This window comes from Antedon bifida, chromosome 8 (genome assembly GCF_963402885.1).
Source record: "Antedon bifida chromosome 8, ecAntBifi1.1, whole genome shotgun sequence".
Lineage (NCBI taxonomy): Eukaryota > Metazoa > Echinodermata > Crinoidea > Comatulida > Antedonidae > Antedon > Antedon bifida.
Window position 1 is genome coordinate 10,239,055 of NC_136233.1, and position 22,975 is coordinate 10,262,029.

Genomic DNA, 22,975 nt, shown 5'->3' on the forward strand with positions numbered 1-22,975 from the left:
GGATTAACAAGAAGCTTAAGCCTGTAGATGCTCTACCCGGAGTAGGCATACGGGGAGCCCCATTAATCGTCAACAAAATCATATCAACGACGCTGAGATTATGGAGAGGTATAACGAAAACACATGAGATGAATGGTGAATACGCAAAGAAGTACGGGAAAATGTACAGAAACAGCATGTTTGTATTTGATCTGATTGTAATAAGCGATCCCAAACTTATAGAAATATTTTGTAGATCTGAAGATAAATATCCACAGAGAATGCAATTCAGTCCGTGGATAGAATATAGAAAAGAGAGCAACAAACCACTTGGTATATTGCTGGAGTAAGTAAAGTCTGTGTAGACCTTATACATACTATCTTACTTTTAGGGTGGCTATGAAATTGCAATTATAGTGTAGCTATGAAATTGCAATTATAGTGTAGGCATATTTTAGGATGATGGAATCACGTGGTATTAACAATATAGAATACAGTATACCATCTTTATTTAAGTCGTAATTGATAGACATATGTTGTCCATACGTTATGTAGACCACACATTCTTGTCTAATCAAACACTTAAACATAATGATTGATTTGATTTGGAGTGAACAAATATGATAAATCTTAATTGTAAAAACGTGGACATGCATTGTCTATTGGAACTGATCCAGCAACTAGGAACCACAGTTGATCTCAAAATGATTAATAATGCACATGCTCGGTTTTCTTTTTCACACTGAAATAATTATGGCTGACACACAGTCTAGTGAGTAGCCAACACAATTGTTTTTCTTGTAGGGATGGTGAACAATGGCACAAGATACGTTCTGCTATGAGTAGACGTTTACTCAGACCTCAGGAAATATCTCTTTATATAAATTCTATGTACGGTGTATCGGCGGATGTACTAAAGAGGCTAAACACTTTACGACCGAAAGAAGGTCCAAATAAGGACATCGTACCGGATCTGGAAGAAGAGCTGTTTAGATGGTCATTTGAATGTATGTTATGATGAATTAATAACACATATATACATGAAAACACAATGACTATCAAGCTTTGCCTACACTATTTCGCACCTTGAGCACTCTTGAGTGGTATGTGCTCTATAAAAATCGATATAGTTATTATTATTTTTTGACAAAAAAAGCTTTTATGTGCCCAAATATATGGTAGTGATATAAGGTCATCACATTTTTAAAGTTTGAAAATGTAGTCAGAGGTTGTAATATGGCTATTCAAACACAACGGCAATTTGTTTTAAATTTGTTAAAATAGTAGTACTTGGCTCCTGATAAATGTATGACAATTTAACCTGTACTATGTGTTTTTTTATTGATATTTACTTTCAGCTGCTTGTACAGTTTTCTTCGACAAACGTCTTGGAATTTTGGACAAGAATTCACCGAAGATTCATGAAGAAATCGACGAGTTTGTCTACGCTTTTCAAAACGTATTGGCGACAACTGTTGACCTGATGTTGAAACCTTATTCTATTCAAAAGATGCTGAAAACTAAATCTTACAAACTGCATAAAGAATCATGGGATTTGCTTTTCAGAGTCTGTAAGTATGGTAAAAACAATATTCCTTTGTTACCACAAATTGTAACAATTGTTATAACTAAAGTTAAGTAGTAGATATAAACAATAATATTATATATTATATTAATTTATAAAATATATAGTTATTAGACTAATACAATCAATAAGCATACAAAATAAAAGCATGGAGACAACAAACAAACGAAATATCTCATCCAATGTATATACTATTTAATCCATATATTGGTAACGGTAATAATGAACATGACGGATTTATTGAATATAGTCTCAGAAATAGGCTAAATGCTGTTGAGACATGTTCTTATATGAGTCAATATGACTTGAATGAATCTGTAAAGGAATTAAAACATATTGGTTATTCTTTCCTTCACTATAATATTCGAAGTATCATAAACACATTGATGAACTAAATACCTAAACTTAATCTACCACTCCTTTACATCAATAGGAATATCGGAAATATGGTTAAACAATACATCGACAATATTTACCGAGCTATGACTTCCTTGCATTAGATAGAAAGAATCGTAAAAGAAAAGGGAGTGGGTATGTTTGTTTCTTCTAAAATAGATATAAAGGAGAGAAAAAATATTATGTATTGAATCGTGTGAATGTATTTTCATTGAAATAAAAAAAAATGTAACAATACAACTTTTTAATTCAATAATCATGCCAATTGATGGGTGATTTTAACATTAAATTACACGCATCGACCGAGTTTGTAAATGATTTTCTAGAAGTAATGATGTCGCATTCATTTTACGCATCGAGTTTCGACTAGAATACAAAACAACACATCTTCATTAGTTGACAACATTTTCTCAAATACACTTTCTGAATCTGGTGTACTAATCTCAGACATATCTGATCATTTAGCAGTATACCAAATTACCCACTCCGTGTCTGACAAACATATCAACGTAAAAATCAATCAATGTTGGTTTCAATGTACGAGACAGTATTGAGCCATCAACGGCAAAATACTCCCTGATTACCTGCTAAACAGGCAAAGTAACTCTATGTTTTTTATCATGTAAATGAGGAGGAAGTGTCAAAAGTGATTCAATCTTCAATCACTTGATCCAAACAAAACACCTGGTTTTGATATAAAAAAAAGGCAGTCAAGGTAGTTGGTGATGCTATACCATGAAAGCCCCAGTGGTCTAATGGTTAGGACATCTGCATATCAAGACGAAGGTTCCGGATTCGAGTCTCGGTTGGGCCGACTTTTTCTCATTCTCACAGATTTCCTCATCTTTATCGTTTCAAATTAATTAATTAAATTTCAGTATATCTTTGGGCGGTTTAGATTTTATTCTGTGCCTGTGATTTTTATCCGAAACATTCATTCACCCGCCCACGCTATAATTGACCTCGTACACAAAATTTGAAAATAAAGAGTTCGTAATTACCACATCTTTGGATTTGTAAAAGGCATTTGACATCATTGACCACAGTATATTACTGAACAAGCTATTCCACTATAGTATAAAAGGTGTTACACTAAAATGGCTTATTAACTATGTAAAATCACGAAAACAATGTTTCTATAAAATGGTATTTCGTCGTTATTAATGAATTATTTGAATACATTTTTTAATTACTGCCAAGGATAACGAGTAAAATTTAAAAGTAATTTTAAATTAACATTATATTTTGTCTGTTAACGTTATTTCGGAAACTAACAAGAGGGTACATCGTGGGATTTAAGAATATTTATGTAACGGTTTTCTTTATTGTTAGAGGAGTATAAAGATATTAGGCTTATTTATTATTTTCAAAGCACGGGACCTAATCGATATGAAACTAAACCAGCTTTCTAAAAGTGACATAGAACAAGTTGACGATGGAAGTTTTCTGGCGTACCTTGTCGCACAGGATAAATTGAGTGATGAAGAAATCTACGGAAATATGACAGAACTGCTATCATCGGCAGTAGACACGGTGAGTGACAGTCTGCCAACACTAATAGTTTAATCCGAGCACAATCTACTATATTCTTTCGCACTAAAACATGCTTTATTTTTATTTCTTTCACTTTCTTAAAATCATGTTTTGCAGAAATAAAATCATGTTCATGATCAACTATTTTATTACAGACTTCCAACTCTACGCTATGGATACTTTACTGTCTTGCAAAGAATCCTAAGTGCCAGGAACGTTTATACGAAGAAGTGACACGAGTCCTTCCAGAAGGCATCACGCCAACAAAAGGTCACTACAACCAGATGACCTATCTAAAAGCCGTCATGCAGGAAACACTGAGGTTATTATAATCATTTCTGTTGCATTTAAAGTTGTAGAATTATATTTTGTGTGTTAACTATTCTTACTGTATGCGTTTACACAAGTGGGTTGAAGTAACTGTTGAGGTTATAATTCATTAAACTTCATACTGAACTTATATATGCACTTAACCATTCGATTCGTAAGGCCATTCACTAAATAGTTATATTCTATTTTATTTGCTATTGTTTTCAGGTTATATCCAACTGTACCAGGAGTATCAAGACGAATTAACAGAGATATAGAAATTGATGGATACAATATCCCAGCTGGGGTAAGTGCTTACATTCTGCGAAAAAAAGAAACCATAATCTTTCTACAATGAAGACCAGAATGTTTTGTGTTCCTCGATTAGTGTCGGATGGCTTTCATACGATCGAGTTACTTCTCATTATTTTGGACCTTATTTGCAGGTTTGAAAAATACTGCTTTTAAGTATATTATAAACCAATTTATTATAGAAAACCGTTCTCCTCGATACGTACACAATGGCCCGTAATCCAGAATACTTTGAAGATCCGTTGAGCTTCAAACCTGAACGATGGCTTGATCGAGTGAAAGGTGAAAGTTTAAACAATTTTTTGATGTTACCATTTGGTGTAGGTGTTCGAAGTTGTATTGGTAAGCTTTATTTTTCTTATTAATTAATTTTATATTTCAGTACCACACGTCCAACAATAAGTTTTTTTTCTCTTTTGTGAGGTTCACTCACCTTTATTTCATTTCAAAACATAATCATTTTGATAAATAAACAATTTTATTATTGTTATTTTTTAAATATATATAAATATTTTCATTTATACATATTAAGTTTCTCCTTACATCTTATAAAAACTCTGCTGGAGATTATTTATACATTTACACTACATAATATAAACTGAAACAATATCTATAAAATATAGAGAATCAAAAGCAACTCAATAACTAGTTGCTTGTAGAGTATAGCATTATCAGTACTTTCTGTTTACTCTTCTTGTTAGTGTTTTCCCTTTTTTTTTCTTTTTTTTATTTGCACTATTTACATTTTTGTACAAATTAGTTTATTTACAGTAACCTTCAAAACAAAAACTTAATAAAATATATTCACGGAATTCTCTTGTGTAAGCATATTTTTAAACATGATCCATAAGTTTTTACAGATTGACCTATTTAATTCTGGCAATATTTTTATTTTGTATATAGAATATAGAGCAATTGAGTATAACTAATTCTTTATGTTGCATTCACACCCAAAAACAAGTTATTCAATAGAACATTTACTATTATCTAACCTTTTAAATACTTTATTGATTTTTGTCCATAATAAGACATTGCTTTTACATTTGAAAAACATGTGTTTTTCATCCTCAGTTACATCACATAACTCACATTTTTTTTGTGTGTTTTTAATATTCCATTTATATAATTGTAATTTTTTTGGTAAAATTCTAAGAAGCAATTTGTAATTAAGTTGTGCATATTTTTTGTTTTTTCGTCCAACAAGTTAGTTATCTCACGAATTAGAAAATTAAACTCCTTCTTCCTCCCAAATGTTTAAAATTATCGGGAGCGAAATACACACAACCAGTGGTGAAGCAGCAGTATTAATTTGGTAGGCCTGGGCTCGTCTGCCAGGTCCAATAATAGCAAGGACAATAAAGGAATACAAACCCTGCACTTGAAGCCCAAATTATTTATCCCTCCACAATTGACACCATTTCTTTTTGTAGCACGCCAGGCTGGATTATATTGAGTTTTTCAATTTAAAGAAACGGGTCGCAGGTTACGTACACTGGCTTTTAGACATTGAGTACAGATGATTTTTCATTGTTAGCAATTATCCCTATAATACAAAGTGAAACTTCATTTATTTATAAACAAGTATTATTATTTTTACTGTATTAGGTCGTCGTTTGACTGAACAAGAGCTGCACACATTGTTACCAATGGTAATTTTGTTTAATTAAGAAATTCATTTCAGTTCTCTTCGCCTTATCTTTTCACTTTTACAGTAGTTCCACTTTGTTTAATATGCCTGTCCTCTATCGTTTATAATATGCGACATTTTGCAAGCAAAGTAAACAATTTGAAACTTTCTTTTCTGATTTTGTAGATTATAAAAAACTTCCAGCTTGAAATTGACAAGGAAGTTAACCCAGTATCAAAGGCAATTTTGGTTCCCGATCAGCCACTTAATCTACGCCTGCTAGACCGTGACGTGTATAAAGTCAAATACGATTGATCAACTGGAGTAATAAATTGCATAGATGATGTAAAACATTAATTGCGCGTTAAAAAAGTTTTATAATTATTGCAGACTATTACCTCGAGGCGATTATGTTTGGATTTTTCTAAAAAGTTGTTCCATCCGCAAAATGCCGTATGCATGATTTAATGTGGGGGGTACGGATTTATATAATTTTTTATAATTTTGTACTTTTTGAGCGAATCGAGCAACCATGAACTGGGGCTAGGGGGCGCCAAGGGACTTCGCCCCCTAGAACCTCTGGCTTTAGAGCAAGTTTGTTAATTTCAATCGGTTTACGGGGCACATAAATACGGAAAGTTTCACCAGTTCCTTCCATAAGTATTTTATGTTTGTGTAAACATAATATTCCTAAAGTTCCGATTTTTCTAAGATATCATTTATTATAATCAAATTTCTTAAAAATGCTATTTTAATAGATTAATATACGTTTTATACAAACGTATTGATTGGCAATGATTGGAACATTACAATCTCTCAGTCTCTCAGTAAATTATTTTTAACACACAAGTAGGTAAATGTACACTCTAAAAACAACTTAGAGCTTTTAAACACATGTAAGACATGTTTAGCAAGTGTTTGCGTATAGAAAAATGTTTAGAAATTTTGAGTTAGCGCACTGATTTTTGTTTTTAAACTCTCCAGATGTTTAGCTTTACTAGGTGTTTAGATCATGTTTAAAAAGTGCTTAGCACAACCAGATATACAAATGTTAATGCAAACAAATGCTCCACGCATTACCTCCACACGTTCAGAATTTAAACATATGGAGCTCCCATAGTGTTGAATGTAAATGTGTTTAGCATTTAAAATATGTTTAGCTCTAAAGTGTTGAGGTTTTGTTATTTTCTGTATGGCGTTTAGAATCAAAACGTGTTTAGGTGTTTCATAAGTTGGTGGCACTAGCATGATATTTAACTGAGCACGCGTTCAATTTGAAATTTACAACTTCAGCTATTTTATGTTCACTGAAGAAGATTGAGGAGGCAAGTTAGGAGTATTGTATACCAAATGAACATTTTTATTTTGTATATTTTAGTGCATTTGTTTCAAATTGCTGCTTCCCTAAACGCATTGAATTACTAAACGTTTGTATAGTGAAACACGTTGAATACCTTGAAGCACATTATTGGTAAATGTTAAATGCCTAAGCACATTATTGGTAAACATGTTGAATACCTAAGCACATTAAATCTAAACACGTTTAGCGATTAAACGCGTCAAAAAAAAAAGAGGGACAAGCATCGTGAGGAGCTTTGTGTTTAGACTCTAAACACTGTTTTTAGAGTGTATGGGCCCTTTGAGGATAAACTTATAGGTCTAATAGTAGGTATAGTATTGCAATACTGTAGTTAGTTATAAGTAGTGTATAACATATTTTGACAATAAATATATAAACTATTTTTGGTCCCTATTTGAAGCGCAAATTTCTTACTGTGAGATATAAAAACACATATACAAATAAACTGTGTTACTGTTAATTAATAATTTAAAATTTAATTAAAAATATAAACGTCGTAGTGTTGTATCGTTACATGTACTTTACTATTTCAGTCGACTATGACAGTAACAGTTTCAACAAAGTACTAAATCACTAATGTTTTACTTTCTTTAGTGGTATATTAATTGTAAAACATGAACAAAATAGTTCAGTTACTGAGTGGATAAAGAATAGATTTAAAAACTGTTTCTCTTTGTACTCATCTTCTTCTCTAACCCTCAATCCTAATGTTACATACAACATTAATTGGGTTTGTTTAAATTTGACTCAACAATTTGGACTCATTTGTGACAAGTTTCTCATTCGGAAGTAGTTCCGACGGTGTTAATTTTAGTTGACACATAAATCACCGTGTCTATTTTTTTTGTTCCTGTATCACATGTAAGACATGCACGACCTAGATATGCGTACCATCAAGTTTATAATAATTATCCAAATACGGCATTTAAAGAAAACTGATAACAATCTGATATTACCAATGTTTATATGTTATAAAATATATTAAATAGGTCAAATTTTGGTTTGTATTGCTTATAATACCAGCAAAATGCAATCAAAACAATTCGCTTCCATTTTTTGGGACCTTGTCACTTTCAAAACTCAAAGAAATATATTACCATTTTTTAAAGACACTTCTTTCTTTTCCAGTCTGTTTTAATTTATACAATATTTGTAAATTAAAAGAAATGTTTTTTTATTGTTATTTTGTTTTGAAATAAATAAATGTTAACTTGACCTTGAACTTGTAGCAACATTTCTGAATTTAAATGGAAACGATGAAATCGATAATATTATTATTTTAAGCGATCCCAACCGTACATAAGATACAAATTCCTTGGATGAAATTTGGAAAAGGAACAATAAGTTACTTGGTAGTGTTGTAGCAGGTAAAGTACTGTATAACTATTCCACCATTAGTAATGAATTATTTTTACTTCAAGCTACTGTACATAGTGTAATCTATACTGTAGGATGTACCATCGCATTCATAAACACTGTTAGTTAGTTACTGCATAATTGAATTGTTCCGACGTTTGTAGCTCATTTTTAAAATATCGTTTTCATGTTTCATTAAGGGGAAATGGATTAACGTTTGTAATCTATCAAGTTGTTTGCATAATATGTCCTAATTTAAATGGAATATGGATTCGTTATGTATTTAAATTGAACTTTGAACTTTTGGATTTTGGCTTATATCAAACAATGCAGAAAGTAAGTATTGGTTTTGTTTACATTATGAAAACATAGCCTGTGTGCTTTTATCAAAACATTTACATTTCAAACTCCAGGCAACAAGTGCGAATACAATTTTGAAACAATGGCAGGAATAATTAGTGGCAGCTTCCAAAACCGCATGTCAACATCCTTATTGAAGTACACGACATTACGATATGCTGCGTCTACTGCAGCAGCCTCTAAGCCGACTCTTCAGATTAGCGACACGAAGCTGAAATCTATTAATGACCTACCCGGATTAGGCATACGAGGAGCGCCTTTAATCGTCAACAAAATCATATCAACAGCGAAGGCATTACGGCAAGATATGTCGAAAGCCCATAAAATGAACATGGAAAACGCCAAGAAGTACGGGAAGATGTACAGAAACAGCACTTTCGTAATCGATATGGTTGTGTTAAGCGATCCCAAACTTATAGAAACATTCTGCAGATCTGAAGATAAATATCCCGAGAGATTTCAACTAATTTCTTGGATAGAATATAGAAAAGAGAACAATAAACCACTCGGTGTATTGCTGGAGTAAGTAGATTCTAAGTAAATTATAAATAAATTCAGATAAGTTGTCATTTATGTTATTAATGAATTTAATATCTTAGAAGAACAGCCAAATGTTGTTAGCGTAGTAGGTTTAAGCTTTTCAATAAACGTATACTTTTGTCAAATTCGTTTCCTTTTTCATCTTTTTATATCTGGTAGTTATGGAGACAATTAGAAATGTAAATAATTATGTCTTAATAGATTTTATTTTTTCAATGGAAAGATTTACACAAACATGACAACACTAACCTACCCTTTCAATGTCGTTTGTAAGTAAAATTAAATGCAACATCTTAAATCATGACGCTTTGCTGTCAGCAGCAAGCGTTAAAGCAAACACTGTCAGTTTATCACAAATTCAATATTGATAATATGTTTGTTCATTTAACATGAATGTGAATACATTAACTTAACACAATGTGTTCTTCCATTTAGAGATGGTGAAAAGTGGCATAAGATTCGCTCTGCCATGAGTAGACGTTTACTTCGACCTAAAGAAATATCTCTCTTTATAAATCCTATGCACGGTGTATCAACTGATACACTAGAGAGACTAAAATCTTTACGCCCGAAAAATGGACCAAATAAGGACATCGTACCGGATCTGGAGGAAGAGCTGTTTAGATGGTCATTTGAATGTACGTTACGATGAAATGTATCGTTCAAATACTAGTTTCTATCAAAATGTATGTATGTAGAACGATTTATAAATACCCAAGGAGAACAAGCGTCAGAACCAAGAAAGAGTAAACTCTTCTCTAGATAGATAACTAAACGTCTGAAACATATTATCAGTACATTTTATTTTTAACAAATATTTTTAATCAAATACAAGTTTTTATTAAAAATTATAATTATTACTTTCAATGCTGTAACCAATCAATCCATAGAATAAATCAATCGTCACAAAGGTGACGCAATGAAAAGAAGAACTAATGATAATTGTTTTTGACTTAATCTTACTAAGGTACCACTACTTATTTTCAGCTATTGGTAGAGTATGTAGTAGTTTACCGCAGTAAGTAATGTGTTTCAGCGCTCTAACAATAGATCAAACTTTACAAAAATTAGGCGATGAAAAGTTGGACCAATGATTATTGACCTTGTCTTTGACATAAACTTGGTACCATTTGTCATTATTTTTAGCTGCTTGTACAGTTTTCTTCGACAAACGGCTTGGAATTTTGGACAGAAACTTACCGAAGATTCACGAAGAAATCGACGAGTTTGTGTACGCTTTTCAAAACGTATTGGCGACAACTGCCGATATCATGTTTAAGCCATATTCTATTCAGAAGATGTTGAAAACTAAATCTTACAAACTACATAACGAATCCTGGGATTTGCTCTTCAGAGTGTGTGAGTAAGCAATAATTGTCCTTATTTTATTATTTTATTCCTATGTTATAAGGCTTAACCAGTGTCGTGATGTTGATTATTTTTTAAAGCACGTGACCTAATTGATATGAAATTGAATGAGCTGGCAGAGAAGGCTTCTAAAAGTGACAAAGATGAGGTTGACGATGGAAGTTTTCTGGCCTACCTTGTCGCACAGGACAAAATGAGTGATGAAGAAATCTACGGAAGTATGACAGAACTGCTAGCAGCGGCAGTAGACACGGTGAGTGATATATATATAATAAGAACCAGAGTAATCACATAACAATCTTAGACATTGTATTGTTCTATTTAGAGGGATTTATTATTATAAAGCTTGGTTCTCACTTGAACGCAACGTAAAGACGTAGACGTAATGTATTTTAAAGTGCCGTAAGATCATAACCAACATTGTGTGTCAAGTGGGAACCGAACACCGTTTTCTGCTTTGCAGCAAAAGTGAGGATTCAAGAGGGGTATGCGAAATGGGTTGAAGAGTATTTTTCTTATTTTGCGTCGGTTGCGTCGATTTATTTTCTATTCGGAATAGCAACGATTCATAAATAAATGATTTTAATTACAGACTTCAAACTCTACTTTATGGACTCTATACTGCCTTGCAAATAATCCCGATTGCCAGGAACGTTTATACGAGGAAGTTACACGAGTTATCCCAGAAGGCATCACGCCAACAAAAGAACACTACAACCAGATGAGCTATCTAAAGGCTGTCATGCAGGAAACACAGAGGTTATTTTGTTCTGCTTCTCTTATTATCTTCTTTCTTTTAAATTAATATAACAGTTTAGAGTAGCATTCATGCGTTTTGAAAGTTACAAACTAGGCTACTGCTCTGTCCAGTAATGTATACGTGTGTTTGGAGTGTATTTGTGTGTTTTGTCTGAATGGTCCTTTTACAAGTCACTAAGCTCTCGACCATGCTATCACTGAGTTTATATAATTGTATGTATTTGATCTTTGCACTAATAAATATTCGTTAAAAATATTTGATTTGTATTTGGCAGACTATATCCAATAGTAACAGCGGTATCAAGAAATGTTACCAAAGATATTGCAATTAATGGATACAATATACCAGCAGGTGTAAGTAATCAGATTTACCACCGGCGGAAAGCATTGACGTTTTAGAAATCTACTTGTATCAAGGGACAATAAAGACCTGACACACAACATCGGTCCGATGTGTTATAGAGGTCAATTGACCACCTAACATTATTTGACGGTCAGAATTTGTATTTTGGCTCAAATATAATATTACAACATCATTTTCTGTTTAATGAAATAATTACCGAAAACAGCTCTTTTCAACAAGTTTCAACAATGTCCAACTCGAAAGCATCACCCCTCCCCCCTTTGTTCTCCCTCAATGCTCAATGTCCGATCAATATGACCTTGACCCCACACAAAATTTATGGATAAATAAAGGTGCTTTTGTAAATACAAACTAAATGGATAGAAGGACAGACAACCCAACATGATTAGATTTACTCTCATCCTTCGGCGAGCAAAATAACAATTCTGACATTTAATTTTTCTCTAAAAAAAGCTAATTTAAAAGCCACTTCCTTGTCCGGTCATCTATATATAAATTATGGTTAATTCTGATATAGGCGAGCACAATGGAAAAACTTCGGGACAAATCTCTGCCTTTGATACCTACCTGATATATCTCAGATGTACCGCGAAATGTAAATTAGATAACATTAGTTTTCACTATTACGATATTGTTCCATATTTCTATCTTATGAAGATATTATAAAGAGTTTTAACACAAAATTTCTGATTTCATCGGTAGATTTTCAACTCAATTTCAATTGTACGCGGTCAAAGTAATTTTCAGGTTCACGATGAGTTCACGGGTTCACCTTGCAACTACCTGGTTTCAACTAACTTGGCCGTTAGTGGCTATATCCTTTTTAGTTTTTTTGTTTATTTTCGGATCGATAATAAAGATCAAATTAAATATACGTCATAAAGCATCGGAATATATTGTGGGGAATAGTATTATAAAATTACATATGGAGATCTGATGATAAGAAATTTTGTTTAAGAGTTTATTGAGTAAGCTGGCAGGAATAATTGTAGGCTATCTGTGTCCAGTTAGGACATGGATGTCTGCCCATTTTGCAAGCCGTCTAAAACGTATTCCTTCTTGGGCCGAAACGGCCCATTCTGTCGCGGAAGTTAGTTTCAAAAGATGTTTAAATGAAATAATGTATTATTATTAGGATGGTATTTATTTGAATAAACGCCTCCACAATAAATAAATAACTTTGAATAATAATCCCCCCGCCCCAAACCCAATTATCTAATAAACGCCCATCCACATTTATACACACAATATTGTATTATATTTATAAAAACACAGTTATACTATTTGTAGAATTCATCGCACTGTTATCTACAATTTACCAAGCATTTGTTATTTTTTTTACTATCTATTAGAGGATTTTATTTGATTATAAATGTCACCATATTATTAAAACTAAACAATTAAACATATACCTTGAATAAGCACCTCCCTCAAACGAACTCCGCCTCCCCACCTCCGCCCTATAAGGGCCCTACCAAACAATAAACACTATACTTTAAAATGTTTTTAATCATCTAAGACTCTGTGAAACAGAGTAGGTTTAGTTTTACGAATGTCAAGCATTTTCAATAATGGTAACCGACAGAAAACGTACAAGGAGAACGTCCTTCTAAAACCTTTTTACCTGCGTCATTATCATTCCGAGAACCATCCTCTACACTTCCTAGAGCGAAGCGAGCTCACCGTCTGGTTGTTAAAATTAATCTAATTAGAGACCAAACCTAGCACTAGACCATTCAAACATGGGTCCCAAAAGTAAACTTCAATTGGAGGGTGACCTGTATGACCTGATTACTAACTATTTTAAAATTCTCTTCCATCTTAATAATTTATTTTAGAAAACCGTTATTCTCGATACGTACTCCATCAGTCATAATGAAGAATTCTTTGAAGATCCGTTGAGCTTCAAACCTGAACGATGGCTTGATCGAGTGAAAGGCGAACGATTAAACAGTTTCTTAATGCTACCATTTGGTGTTGGTGTTCGAAGTTGTATTGGTAAGTACTAATTATGTGTCTAATTTTCAACACCATAAACACGAAACTTATATTTATTGTTGAAGTGTACCACCACTTAGAAGATTATACTTATTGGTTATTGAATCAGTGAAGCATATCGAATTTCATAAAATAACTATTTTTTAATGGCGCTACAGGTCGTTTATGAAAAAGAAAGGCTAACAAATGTATCCATGTTATCACCATGATGATTTAAATGTTTACCTCTCGTATTTGATGTCTGTATTGTAGAAGTTATAGTTATATAGCCTATCGTTTATTCAATAATAATTATTTTTGTATTTTAGGCCGTCGACTGGCTGAGCAAGAAATGCACACATTATTACCAATGGTAAACTTTATCATTTTCTAGAATTGAATTTGTGTTTTTGTTAGTTCCAATTTCTTTTATCAAAGTCAATGTATATGACAGTGAAATGGCATATTGCAAAAACATAAAATAATACCTTTAGAGTAGTTCATTTATCTCTGCGAAACATAGTACCACTAATGATGATTGTCACTTTTTTTAGATTATACGAAATTTCCGTTTAAAAATTGACAAGAATATTGAACCGGTGTCAAGGTCAATTTTGGTTCCTGACCAGCCACTTGATCTGCGTCTGGTAGAAAGAAATTAACATGTGTAAAAAGCAATGTCAGTAATTAATATACTCCTATTAATCAAGTGTACGATTGTCATTTTTAATGCCATAGTATACACTGGACCTCCAGTCACTATCCGATAAGACTTATACCACCACAGAATCATGATCGAAGAAGATTATGGCCTCATCTTTAATTAATTGAAACAATAATGTTTATAAAAATGTAACAAAGTAATATCTATAGTATAGGAGTAATAGAAAACAGTGATAGATTATACAAAGATGTTCATTATAAAGAAAGTATGTACTGAGAACGAGAAAAAGAAGATAACAGGAAGAACAAACAATCTCCAGTATGATAAGTATAATTACCTATAAACAAACTTTTTTTATTTATTTTTACCTTTGTTTTATTCTCCTTATAGTATTTAACTTCTCTGAATTATGATTGAATAGAGAATGAATGACATAATACAAAACAATATTGCTATTTCTCTTCCGCCTATCTAGAACTCCTTCTTCTGAAAATTCGCAAATAAATTGGTGTACACAGTTTAATTAATGTCAAAAAGATTAAACAAAATTTAATCAAAACACAAAATGTTTCGTAATAATGACTCATTTATAAACTTGTTTCTAGAGGTTAAAATAAAAAGCCTATAGACAGTTCACTAGAGAAATAAATTGCTGTAACGGTTGAGTGAATGTGGCCGGATTATTGTTACTTTAGTAATGTGGATATGGTACATGTTTTCTGGATGGTACTGTAGATGTACTTTTAATGCTGATCCTTACCGCAACAACAGCATGTTTGAGTGTTTTTAGTCGCGTGGACGCGACTCTATAGTTCACTATGTCGGTCGGTTGGTCGGTCTGTCTGTCGGTCTGTCTGTCGGTCTGTCTGTCGGTCCGGTATCACTATGCGTTTTATCGCTTTCTGAACTTATCTTGATATCAGTTTAATCTAGCTATGTCAATTTTTCACAGAATATTCCTTATGGCCAGGAATTGATGTGGGTATGTTTTCACGGTGCGCAATAAAAAATTACGCAGTCTACGCACGATTTAACGAAATCACGTTTGTAATCATATCTTCACAACCATGAATCACAATTAAATAAAATTTGGTACTCATAAATTTCAGGGCATAAATCATCATATGGCAATACAATTACGTGCGTAGCGCATGTAACGCATGCGTACGCGCGCTTAAAATTTTCAAAATTTATTTTCGATGAAATAAGAGTACCTTTCAGGCAATTTTAAGCGTTTACAAAATTGCCATGACTGCGCAGATTTTTGCGCGCGCACTGCGCGTTAAATGTTATTGCGCACTCTTTTTGCCCGATTCCTGTTTTCTTGACTTAATTAACTCGAAATTACGTTATACGAGCACGTCAAAAGTGACAGGCTACGCACGTGTAAATTAAAAAAATATAAATGTTTTTAAACATTTCAACATTTTTAAACATGTTCAGTAATTTCGGTCAGTATAGTTCACTATGTCGGTTGGTCGGTCTGTCGGTCTGTCTGTCGGTCTGTCTGTCGGTCCGGTATCACTATGCATTGTAGCACGCGACTTAATGGCTGTTGGCCTTGTTCATAATACAAGCATGTACAATGTTTACCAACTTGTGACGTACCATGTTTCATATACAGTAGTTATATATATGATGGATTTTATTAGATAAACATATGTTTACAATGTATTCACTGAACTTTAAACTTTTAGATATTGCTTCGCATTGTTGACATTATGACTAAATATATATTGTGTGTTTTGTCACCTGCATAATGCATTATAGTTCTAGTACGATTTACAATGGCAGCAATTTTAGGCAGCTTTCGTAGAGGCATTTCGAATCCAGTATTCAAGTACACTTTTCGATATGCCGCGTCTACAGCGTCTAAGCCAACTCTTCAGGTTAACGACAACCTTAAGTCAATAAATGACCTACCCGGAGTAGGCATACGAGGAGCGCCTTTGATCGTCAACAAAATCATAGCAACAGCGAAGGTATTACGGGGAGATATTTCGAAAGCCCATGAAATGAATGTTGAAAATGTCAAGAAGTACGGGAAGATGTACAGAAACAGCACTTTTGTATTCGACATGGTCGTGTTAAGCGATCCCAAATTTATAGAAAAGTTTTGTAGATCTGAAGATAAATATCCCGAGAGACTTCCATTCGCTCCTTGGATAGAATATAGAAAAGAAAACAACAAACCACTTGGAATATTGCTGGAGTAAGTATTTTAATATATACCATAATAATGGTATACTGTGCATGCACAATGTAGAACTTGAAATAGATATTATTTGAAATCATGAATTAGTGTCGAGTTTCGATTCTACGACTAATATATCCATTAAGAACAATAGTCAAATCACTTCAACGTCGTATTTAGAGGTTTTATCATATCATAAAGATATATTATGTAATGTTGATAACCATGTTAGCTTAACGTGATAGTACGGTAAACAAACAATATATCCGACTTCCAATGACTCCGGCCTAAATAATATCAACGCATGTGTAATTTGTTTAAGGGATGGTGAACGATGGCACAAAAGTCGCTCTACTATGAGTAGACGTTTACTTCGACCGCAGGAAATATCTCTCTTTCTAAATTCAATGCATGCTGTATCAACGGATGTACTGAAGCGGATAAACACTTTACGCACGAAAGAAGGTCCACATAAGGACATTGTACCAGATCTGGAAGAAGAGCTGTTTAGATGGTCATTTGAATGTACGTTAAATAAATCTGTCACATTTAACTTTCTGTCCTCATCAATGCATACCAACCATATCGGATCCACGCCCTTAGAAATAAAAGGGTATTTAAATAAACCTAGGATTAAGAAAGAGTCAACAAATTATATTTAAATAACTTGACACTTTGTCCATGCCTTCAACATAATTAAAGTAATATTGTAAGCAATTTACTTATGTAATATTAGGACTAATTACCTCTTTATTTTAATTTTCTACGTTGTTTATTCATTATTCGGTATATCATTTTCAGCTGCTTGTACAGTTTTTTTTGACAAACGTCTTGGTATTTTGGATAAGAATTCACCAAAGATTCATGAGGACATTGACGAGTTTGTCTACGCTTTTCAAAATGTATTGGCAGCATCTGCTGATCTTCTGTTTAAACCTTATCATATTCAAAAGGCGTTGAAAACTAAAATGTATACACTACATAAACAATCCTGGGATTTACTATTCAAAGTGTGTAAGTATTGTATATCAAGCTAACAATTTCCATTAAGCCACCTATCCCTACTGAAACCTTATTTTGACTGAAAAATATAAGCAGAGTGAAATGCAATTTATTATTTTTTTTAAAGCACGTGACCTAATCGATATGAAACTAAACGATCTAGCCGAGAAGGTTGCTAAAAGTGACAAAGAACAAGTTGACGATGGAAGTTTTCTTGCTTACCTTGTTGCACAGGATAAACTAAGTGAAGAAGAAATCTACGGAAATATGACAGAACTGCTAGCGGCAGCAGTAGACACGGTGAGTTACTGTAAGCGTAAAATTCTAAACGTACACAGATTGAACTTTTCTTTTATATCTTCTCGAAATGTAAGTAACGGTTACATGAAGACGCATGTTTAATTACAGACTTCCAACTCCACTTTATGGATTCTGTACTGCCTTGCAAAGAATCCAGATTGCCAGGAACGTTTATACGAAGAAGTGACACGAGTTATCCCAGAAGGCATCACGCCAACAAAAGATCACTACAACCAGATGAGCTATCTCAAAGCCGTCATGCAGGAAACACATAGGTTAATAATGTAGTTGTCTTTTCCTCTAATGTATTTCAGATAACATTTTTTAAAGTAATATGCTGTTTAAGGTACAATAGATAGTCGTGCTCTTTTACCTCCGCCAAGGAGTTTGTTTGTTAGCAGGATTACTCAAAACATAATTACAAGATATTTACCAAAATGAATAAACAGATAGATATGTGGTCAGGACCATTTGGGACCATGGTCCCAATTCTGGACCACTTTTTAGTATACTTTTCAGACCTGCTAGTGTTAAAAGATAGGACAGAATTTCTCAAAAGCCGGCGAGCAGTTTTAAAGTAACAAGTAAACTGAAATTGCATTTTCTCGAGAACTACTTGTCCAAAAAACTTCATTTTTGTACAAGAGGCATGAGTTATAATTTTTGATTTGTAATTTTAAAACATAATTTGATTTAATGTGCACCTTTTTTGATGCGAGTAGTTTAAAAACCCTATTTCTTTTCAAATTCACTCGTTTGATTTTCGCGTTGTTGTTCTATTGTCAACTGAAGCTATTGTTAATTGAAAGGCTTGTTACATAACCATTACACCAAACTCGCATACACATGCTTGTAGTGAAATTAGCCTAAATCACAAACAGCATTAAGACACACACACATATATATATACATAATTTTTTTTCCCGGAGAAATCTTATGTATGAGAATTTTACAGTAGGCGGAGGTATGCACTCTCGGAGTGGCTTTCTAGTTTGTATGAGTAATAATGCTTCTAGCTATACACATAAACTTCAAATGCCTAATTCTTTTCTACCAATAACATGAAAACCTTATTAACAGAGCAATGTAACAAGTACGCCTAAATATCTTTTTCCCTAAGTTAACAAATGTGAAAAAACATCATTGTGATTTTTTGTACATATGAATAAGTTATTTTAGTACATATGAAGTGTAGAAACAGTACAACTTATAATCAGTGTTGTAAACGTTTACTTATCTTTACCTGAAAAATCTATAATTTACCAAAAATATTCGAATTGACTGGAATTCAATGGCTTTTTTGGTTGAGTTTAACCGTTTCTTTGTCTTTTTATATTTTATCTTTTTTTATGTTTTGGGGACAATACATCTTTAACATTAAAGATGAAAGACAAACATAGCTAGACATTTTTTATGAAAGTTTTACGCAATAACTTAGAGAGTTTTTGGTTACAAGAAACGTCATTTGTATGACCTTTTATACTTTATAGGCTATTTCCTATAGTACCAGGAGTATCAAGATATGTTAAAAGAGATATTGAAATTAATGGATACATGATACCAGCTGGGGTAAGTGCATTGGTTACTCGAAATGACCTAACCCATAACATAACGATGGTAACTTTCAAACTTGGACTGCTGGCCAAAATCTCTCCTGTAGACTAGTTTTGATGCCAATATCGGGCTAACCTTAACATATAATACTGATAAATATATTCAAAACAATTAATTTATTCTTCAGATATCCGTCATTCTCGATACGTACTCTGTGTCTCGTTCTCCAGAATACTTCGAAGATCCGTTGAGCTTCAAACCTGAACGATGGCTTGATCGAGTGAAAGGCGAACGATTAAACAGTTTCTTGATGCTGCCATTTGGTGTGGGTGTTCGAAGTTGTATCGGTAAGCTGTATATTTCAGCTAGCCAAGAACTTCATATATTAATTAAAAAGCTACAGACATTCGTAACTGTTTTGTTGTTACAAATTAATTTTATTTGTAAAAGATTTTATGGTAAATTGGTATGATTTAGGGCCAATGGGAATGGGGAAAAATATCAAGTCACAAGAAGGCTTACCAACACTTTATTAGAATTAAATTGTCTGCAAAATTGTAAAACCATAGGAGTTTATCAAAAATATTTATCCATTTTCGACGTTTTCACCCGATTCTTGGTACTTTATCCTCACAGCCTATGTGGCATTATCGTATACATCATTTTTGTATACATCATTTTAGCCACATTCTGTAATAAAGCTTCGTCATAAGAATGTATCATTCACACCATGTATATCATAGAAAGTTAGGGTATATACACGAATATGCCTATGTTATATTTTAGTCAATATGCGCAAGCGATGATAATGTTTTGATTGTCACTGAAACATTTTCTATTTGTATACTTAGGTCGTCGGCTGGCTGAACAAGAGATGCATACATTGTTACCAATGGTAAAATTGTTTTTATTTTACTGGATCAGTTAGTTTATGATCCCTTTGATATTAAATACTCACTTTAGAATTTTCAGTCTTATTTTCCTATTTTCACTCTTTCTTCCACTTTATACAATACGCTAATCATATCTGTGATAGTTTTGGAAGAAATAATTATAAAAATTGTTTAATCTTTGTGTAACACCACCCTAATTAATACATATACTATCACTATGTATGTATTTTTTGTAGATTATAAGAAACTTCCAGTTGCAAATTGACAAGGATATTAAACCTGTATCAAGGACAATTTTAGTTCCGGACCAGCCACTCAACCTGCGTCTGGTCGAAAGGAATAACGGTGTCTAAAGATCAATAATTAATCATAAAGTGTTCATATATGTAAATCAGAACGCCACATTAGGCAAAACAAAATTGTTTGTCCTCCATGCTGGAACATTGTTAGTTAGGGGCGGTTGGAATCTTTTTTGTATCAACAGCAATGTCAGTAATTGATTTTATCCTAATAATCAATCGTACGGTTGCCACTTTGACCTCCAGTTTTAAGTCACTATTCGATAAGACTTGTGACCAGAATCACGGTCAAAGAGGTAGGTAGCAGCGGCCTATTTTAAAAACTCGACTCGAATTTACTGATGATTTAAGTGATTTTATTTTACAACACAGAGAAACAAATGAATTGAAACAATAATGTTTATATAATAACATGTAACAATAGAATGTCTATTATTATGAGCAATATAAAATAGACAATATAAGCTCTTTATTATAAAAAATAAATAAGTATATACTGAGAATGAGAAAAAAAGGATATAGAAAATAAAGAAAATAACTCGAAAATCAAGAAGGCAACGATATATCAAGTAGATTTATCGTTTTTATCGGGTTAAAAGGCAAACATTTACTCTCCAGTATGGTAAATATAATGATTATATCAATATTTGTTATAATAACTATAACACATGTTTAAAGAAAATTCAAAACCTAGATAATACATTTTTATTTTCACGTTTGTTTTATTCTGCATATAGTATACAATTTTACTGTTTTATGATTGAAAGGAGAAGAATGGCAAAATATAAAAACAATATGTTTATTACTCTTCTGCGTGTCCGTCCATGTAAAATGGTAGCTTCGAAAATAAATATAAATAAATACATATATGTACTTTTAATCCTAACAGACTTTTCTGATCGCGTCAAACATGTTTGAGTGTGTTTCATAAAACCAAACATATGTACACCCTGTACCAACTTGTGGCGAACCATATGTTCTTTACACATTTTGAAATGTACTATTTACTAGGTCAATGTTTCGTCTTTATTTTTATATTATATAAGATTCTATCGTGAATGTTTGCAAATTATCCACTGATAGATTACCTAATTAGATATTATCTTGTACATTTTTGATGAATCGAGTTTTAAGCAGCTTCCGTCAAGACACGCCTTCACACTAAAAACTTTTCAGGTTGATACAAGAAGCTCAAGTATAGATGGACTACCCTGATTAGGCACACAAGGAGCGTTTGGTTATCAACAAAATCATATCAACAGCGCATGAATTACGGTGATAAGTATAATATCAAAGCGATAAAAGTACTAGAAAAAGTTTTGTAGATCTGAGTATCATTTCCAAAGTAGTTTTGACACAATTTTGGACACAATTATATATTCAACTACCACAGTACCAAAAAATTAAAACTACAACGGACTTACAGAAAATAAAGGACATCTGACAGAACACTTTTGAGTCAGAAGACTAATCGGCGGGAAAATAATATTGTCAGCAATGCAGTGTACCGATTTTATGACCTAGCAAATTTAAGCCAACACTCTGATATATCTGTTTTTATCTTTGATCGTACTCAAATCGTGCACTGTATTTAAAACTGTAACACCTAACAGTCAATCTGGTATTGTGACGTAAGGTCAGTTATTTAGCGTAGCGTAACGACCATAATCATACATGTTCGTTAGATACAACCAGGGATTAGATTAAGAAAAGAAATAAATTTGCTTTTGAATGAATGACGACCTATTAGGCTATTGCTGACATATATTTTACGTGTTTTGATAGCTACATTCCTGAATTCCAACCAACAAGTGTGATTTAGGCCTAATTGTGAAACAATGGCAAGAATTATAGCCACCTGCCGTAGACGCATTTCAACGTCATTTTTTAATTTTATCGCATTACGTTATGCTGCGTATACAACAACACCTAAGCCGACTTCGCTTGTTAACGACAACAACCTTAAATCTATAGATGACCTACCCGGTGTAGGCATACAAGGAGCACCATTGATCGTCAACAAATGTATATCAACAGCACAGATTTTGTTGGGAGATGTATCAAAAAGCCATGAAATGCTTACTGAAAACTCAAAGAAGTACGGGAAAATGTACAGAAACAGCATGTTCATATTCGATATGGTTGTGTTAAGCGATCCTAAACTTATAGAAACATTTTGTAGATCTGAAGATAAATATCCCGAGAGACTTCAACCAATTCCTTGGATAGTATATATAGAAAAGA

At 32.9% G+C, this 22,975-nt stretch overlaps 3 protein-coding genes across 5 annotated transcripts in view; 2 read left to right on the forward strand and 1 right to left on the reverse strand.

Annotated features, from left to right (window-relative positions):
• The window catches only part of LOC144849819 (aspartate aminotransferase, mitochondrial-like), a 234,676-nt gene that overhangs the window by 85,914 nt on the left and 125,787 nt on the right, over positions 1 to 22,975 (reverse strand). The gene's annotated exons all lie outside the window — the stretch shown is intronic.
• Positions 2 to 21,294, forward strand: LOC144849807 (1,25-dihydroxyvitamin D(3) 24-hydroxylase, mitochondrial-like). Of its 3 annotated transcripts, none has more exons than XM_078706879.1 (9): positions 2 to 325; positions 784 to 986; positions 1,338 to 1,550; positions 3,333 to 3,493; positions 3,649 to 3,815; positions 4,031 to 4,109; positions 4,297 to 4,456; positions 5,720 to 5,763; positions 20,669 to 21,294. In XM_078706879.1, the coding sequence occupies exons 1-9, from the start codon at positions 129 to 131 to the stop codon at positions 20,783 to 20,785; spliced, it is 1,341 nt and encodes a 446-aa protein (XP_078563005.1). In that variant the 5' UTR covers positions 2 to 128; the 3' UTR covers positions 20,786 to 21,294. The 3 variants fall into 3 exon arrangements, with proteins under 3 accessions (XP_078563005.1, XP_078563004.1, XP_078563003.1); XM_078706878.1 differs by lacking the exons at positions 784 to 986; positions 1,338 to 1,550; positions 3,333 to 3,493; ... (2 more) ...; positions 4,297 to 4,456; positions 5,720 to 5,763 and adding exons at positions 17,006 to 17,208; positions 17,485 to 17,697; positions 17,813 to 17,985; ... (2 more) ...; positions 19,727 to 19,886; positions 20,391 to 20,434; XM_078706877.1 differs by lacking the exons at positions 2 to 325; positions 784 to 986; positions 1,338 to 1,550; ... (3 more) ...; positions 4,297 to 4,456; positions 5,720 to 5,763 and adding exons at positions 16,057 to 16,701; positions 17,006 to 17,208; positions 17,485 to 17,697; ... (3 more) ...; positions 19,727 to 19,886; positions 20,391 to 20,434.
• LOC144849806 (1,25-dihydroxyvitamin D(3) 24-hydroxylase, mitochondrial-like) lies at positions 6,072 to 14,939 on the forward strand. The gene is made up of 9 exons (XM_078706876.1): positions 6,072 to 9,339; positions 9,793 to 9,995; positions 10,504 to 10,716; positions 10,806 to 10,978; positions 11,318 to 11,484; positions 11,760 to 11,838; positions 13,687 to 13,846; positions 14,155 to 14,198; positions 14,380 to 14,939. Exons 1-9 carry the CDS (start codon positions 8,900 to 8,902, stop codon positions 14,485 to 14,487), a joined length of 1,587 nt encoding a protein of 528 aa, XP_078563002.1. The 5' UTR covers positions 6,072 to 8,899; the 3' UTR covers positions 14,488 to 14,939.

What these genes read in the sequence shown, in the direction of transcription:
- LOC144849806 (XM_078706876.1), top strand. Translation starts at nt 8,900, where the DNA reads ATGGCAGGAATAATTAGTGGCAGCTTCCAAAACCGCATGTCAACATCC. An exon ending in TGGTGTTCGAAGTTGTATTG is followed by an intron (nt 13,847 to 14,154) that starts GTAAGTACTAAT and finishes TTTGTATTTTAG; the next exon opens with GCCGTCGACTGGCTGAGCAA. An exon ending in TGCACACATTATTACCAATG is followed by an intron (nt 14,199 to 14,379) that starts GTAAACTTTATC and finishes CACTTTTTTTAG; the next exon opens with ATTATACGAAATTTCCGTTT.
- LOC144849807 (XM_078706877.1), top strand. Translation starts at nt 16,277, where the DNA reads ATGGCAGCAATTTTAGGCAGCTTTCGTAGAGGCATTTCGAATCCAGTA. An exon ending in GTCATGCAGGAAACACATAG is followed by an intron (nt 18,261 to 19,475) that starts GTTAATAATGTA and finishes TATACTTTATAG; the next exon opens with GCTATTTCCTATAGTACCAG. An exon ending in GGGTGTTCGAAGTTGTATCG is followed by an intron (nt 19,887 to 20,390) that starts GTAAGCTGTATA and finishes TTGTATACTTAG; the next exon opens with GTCGTCGGCTGGCTGAACAA.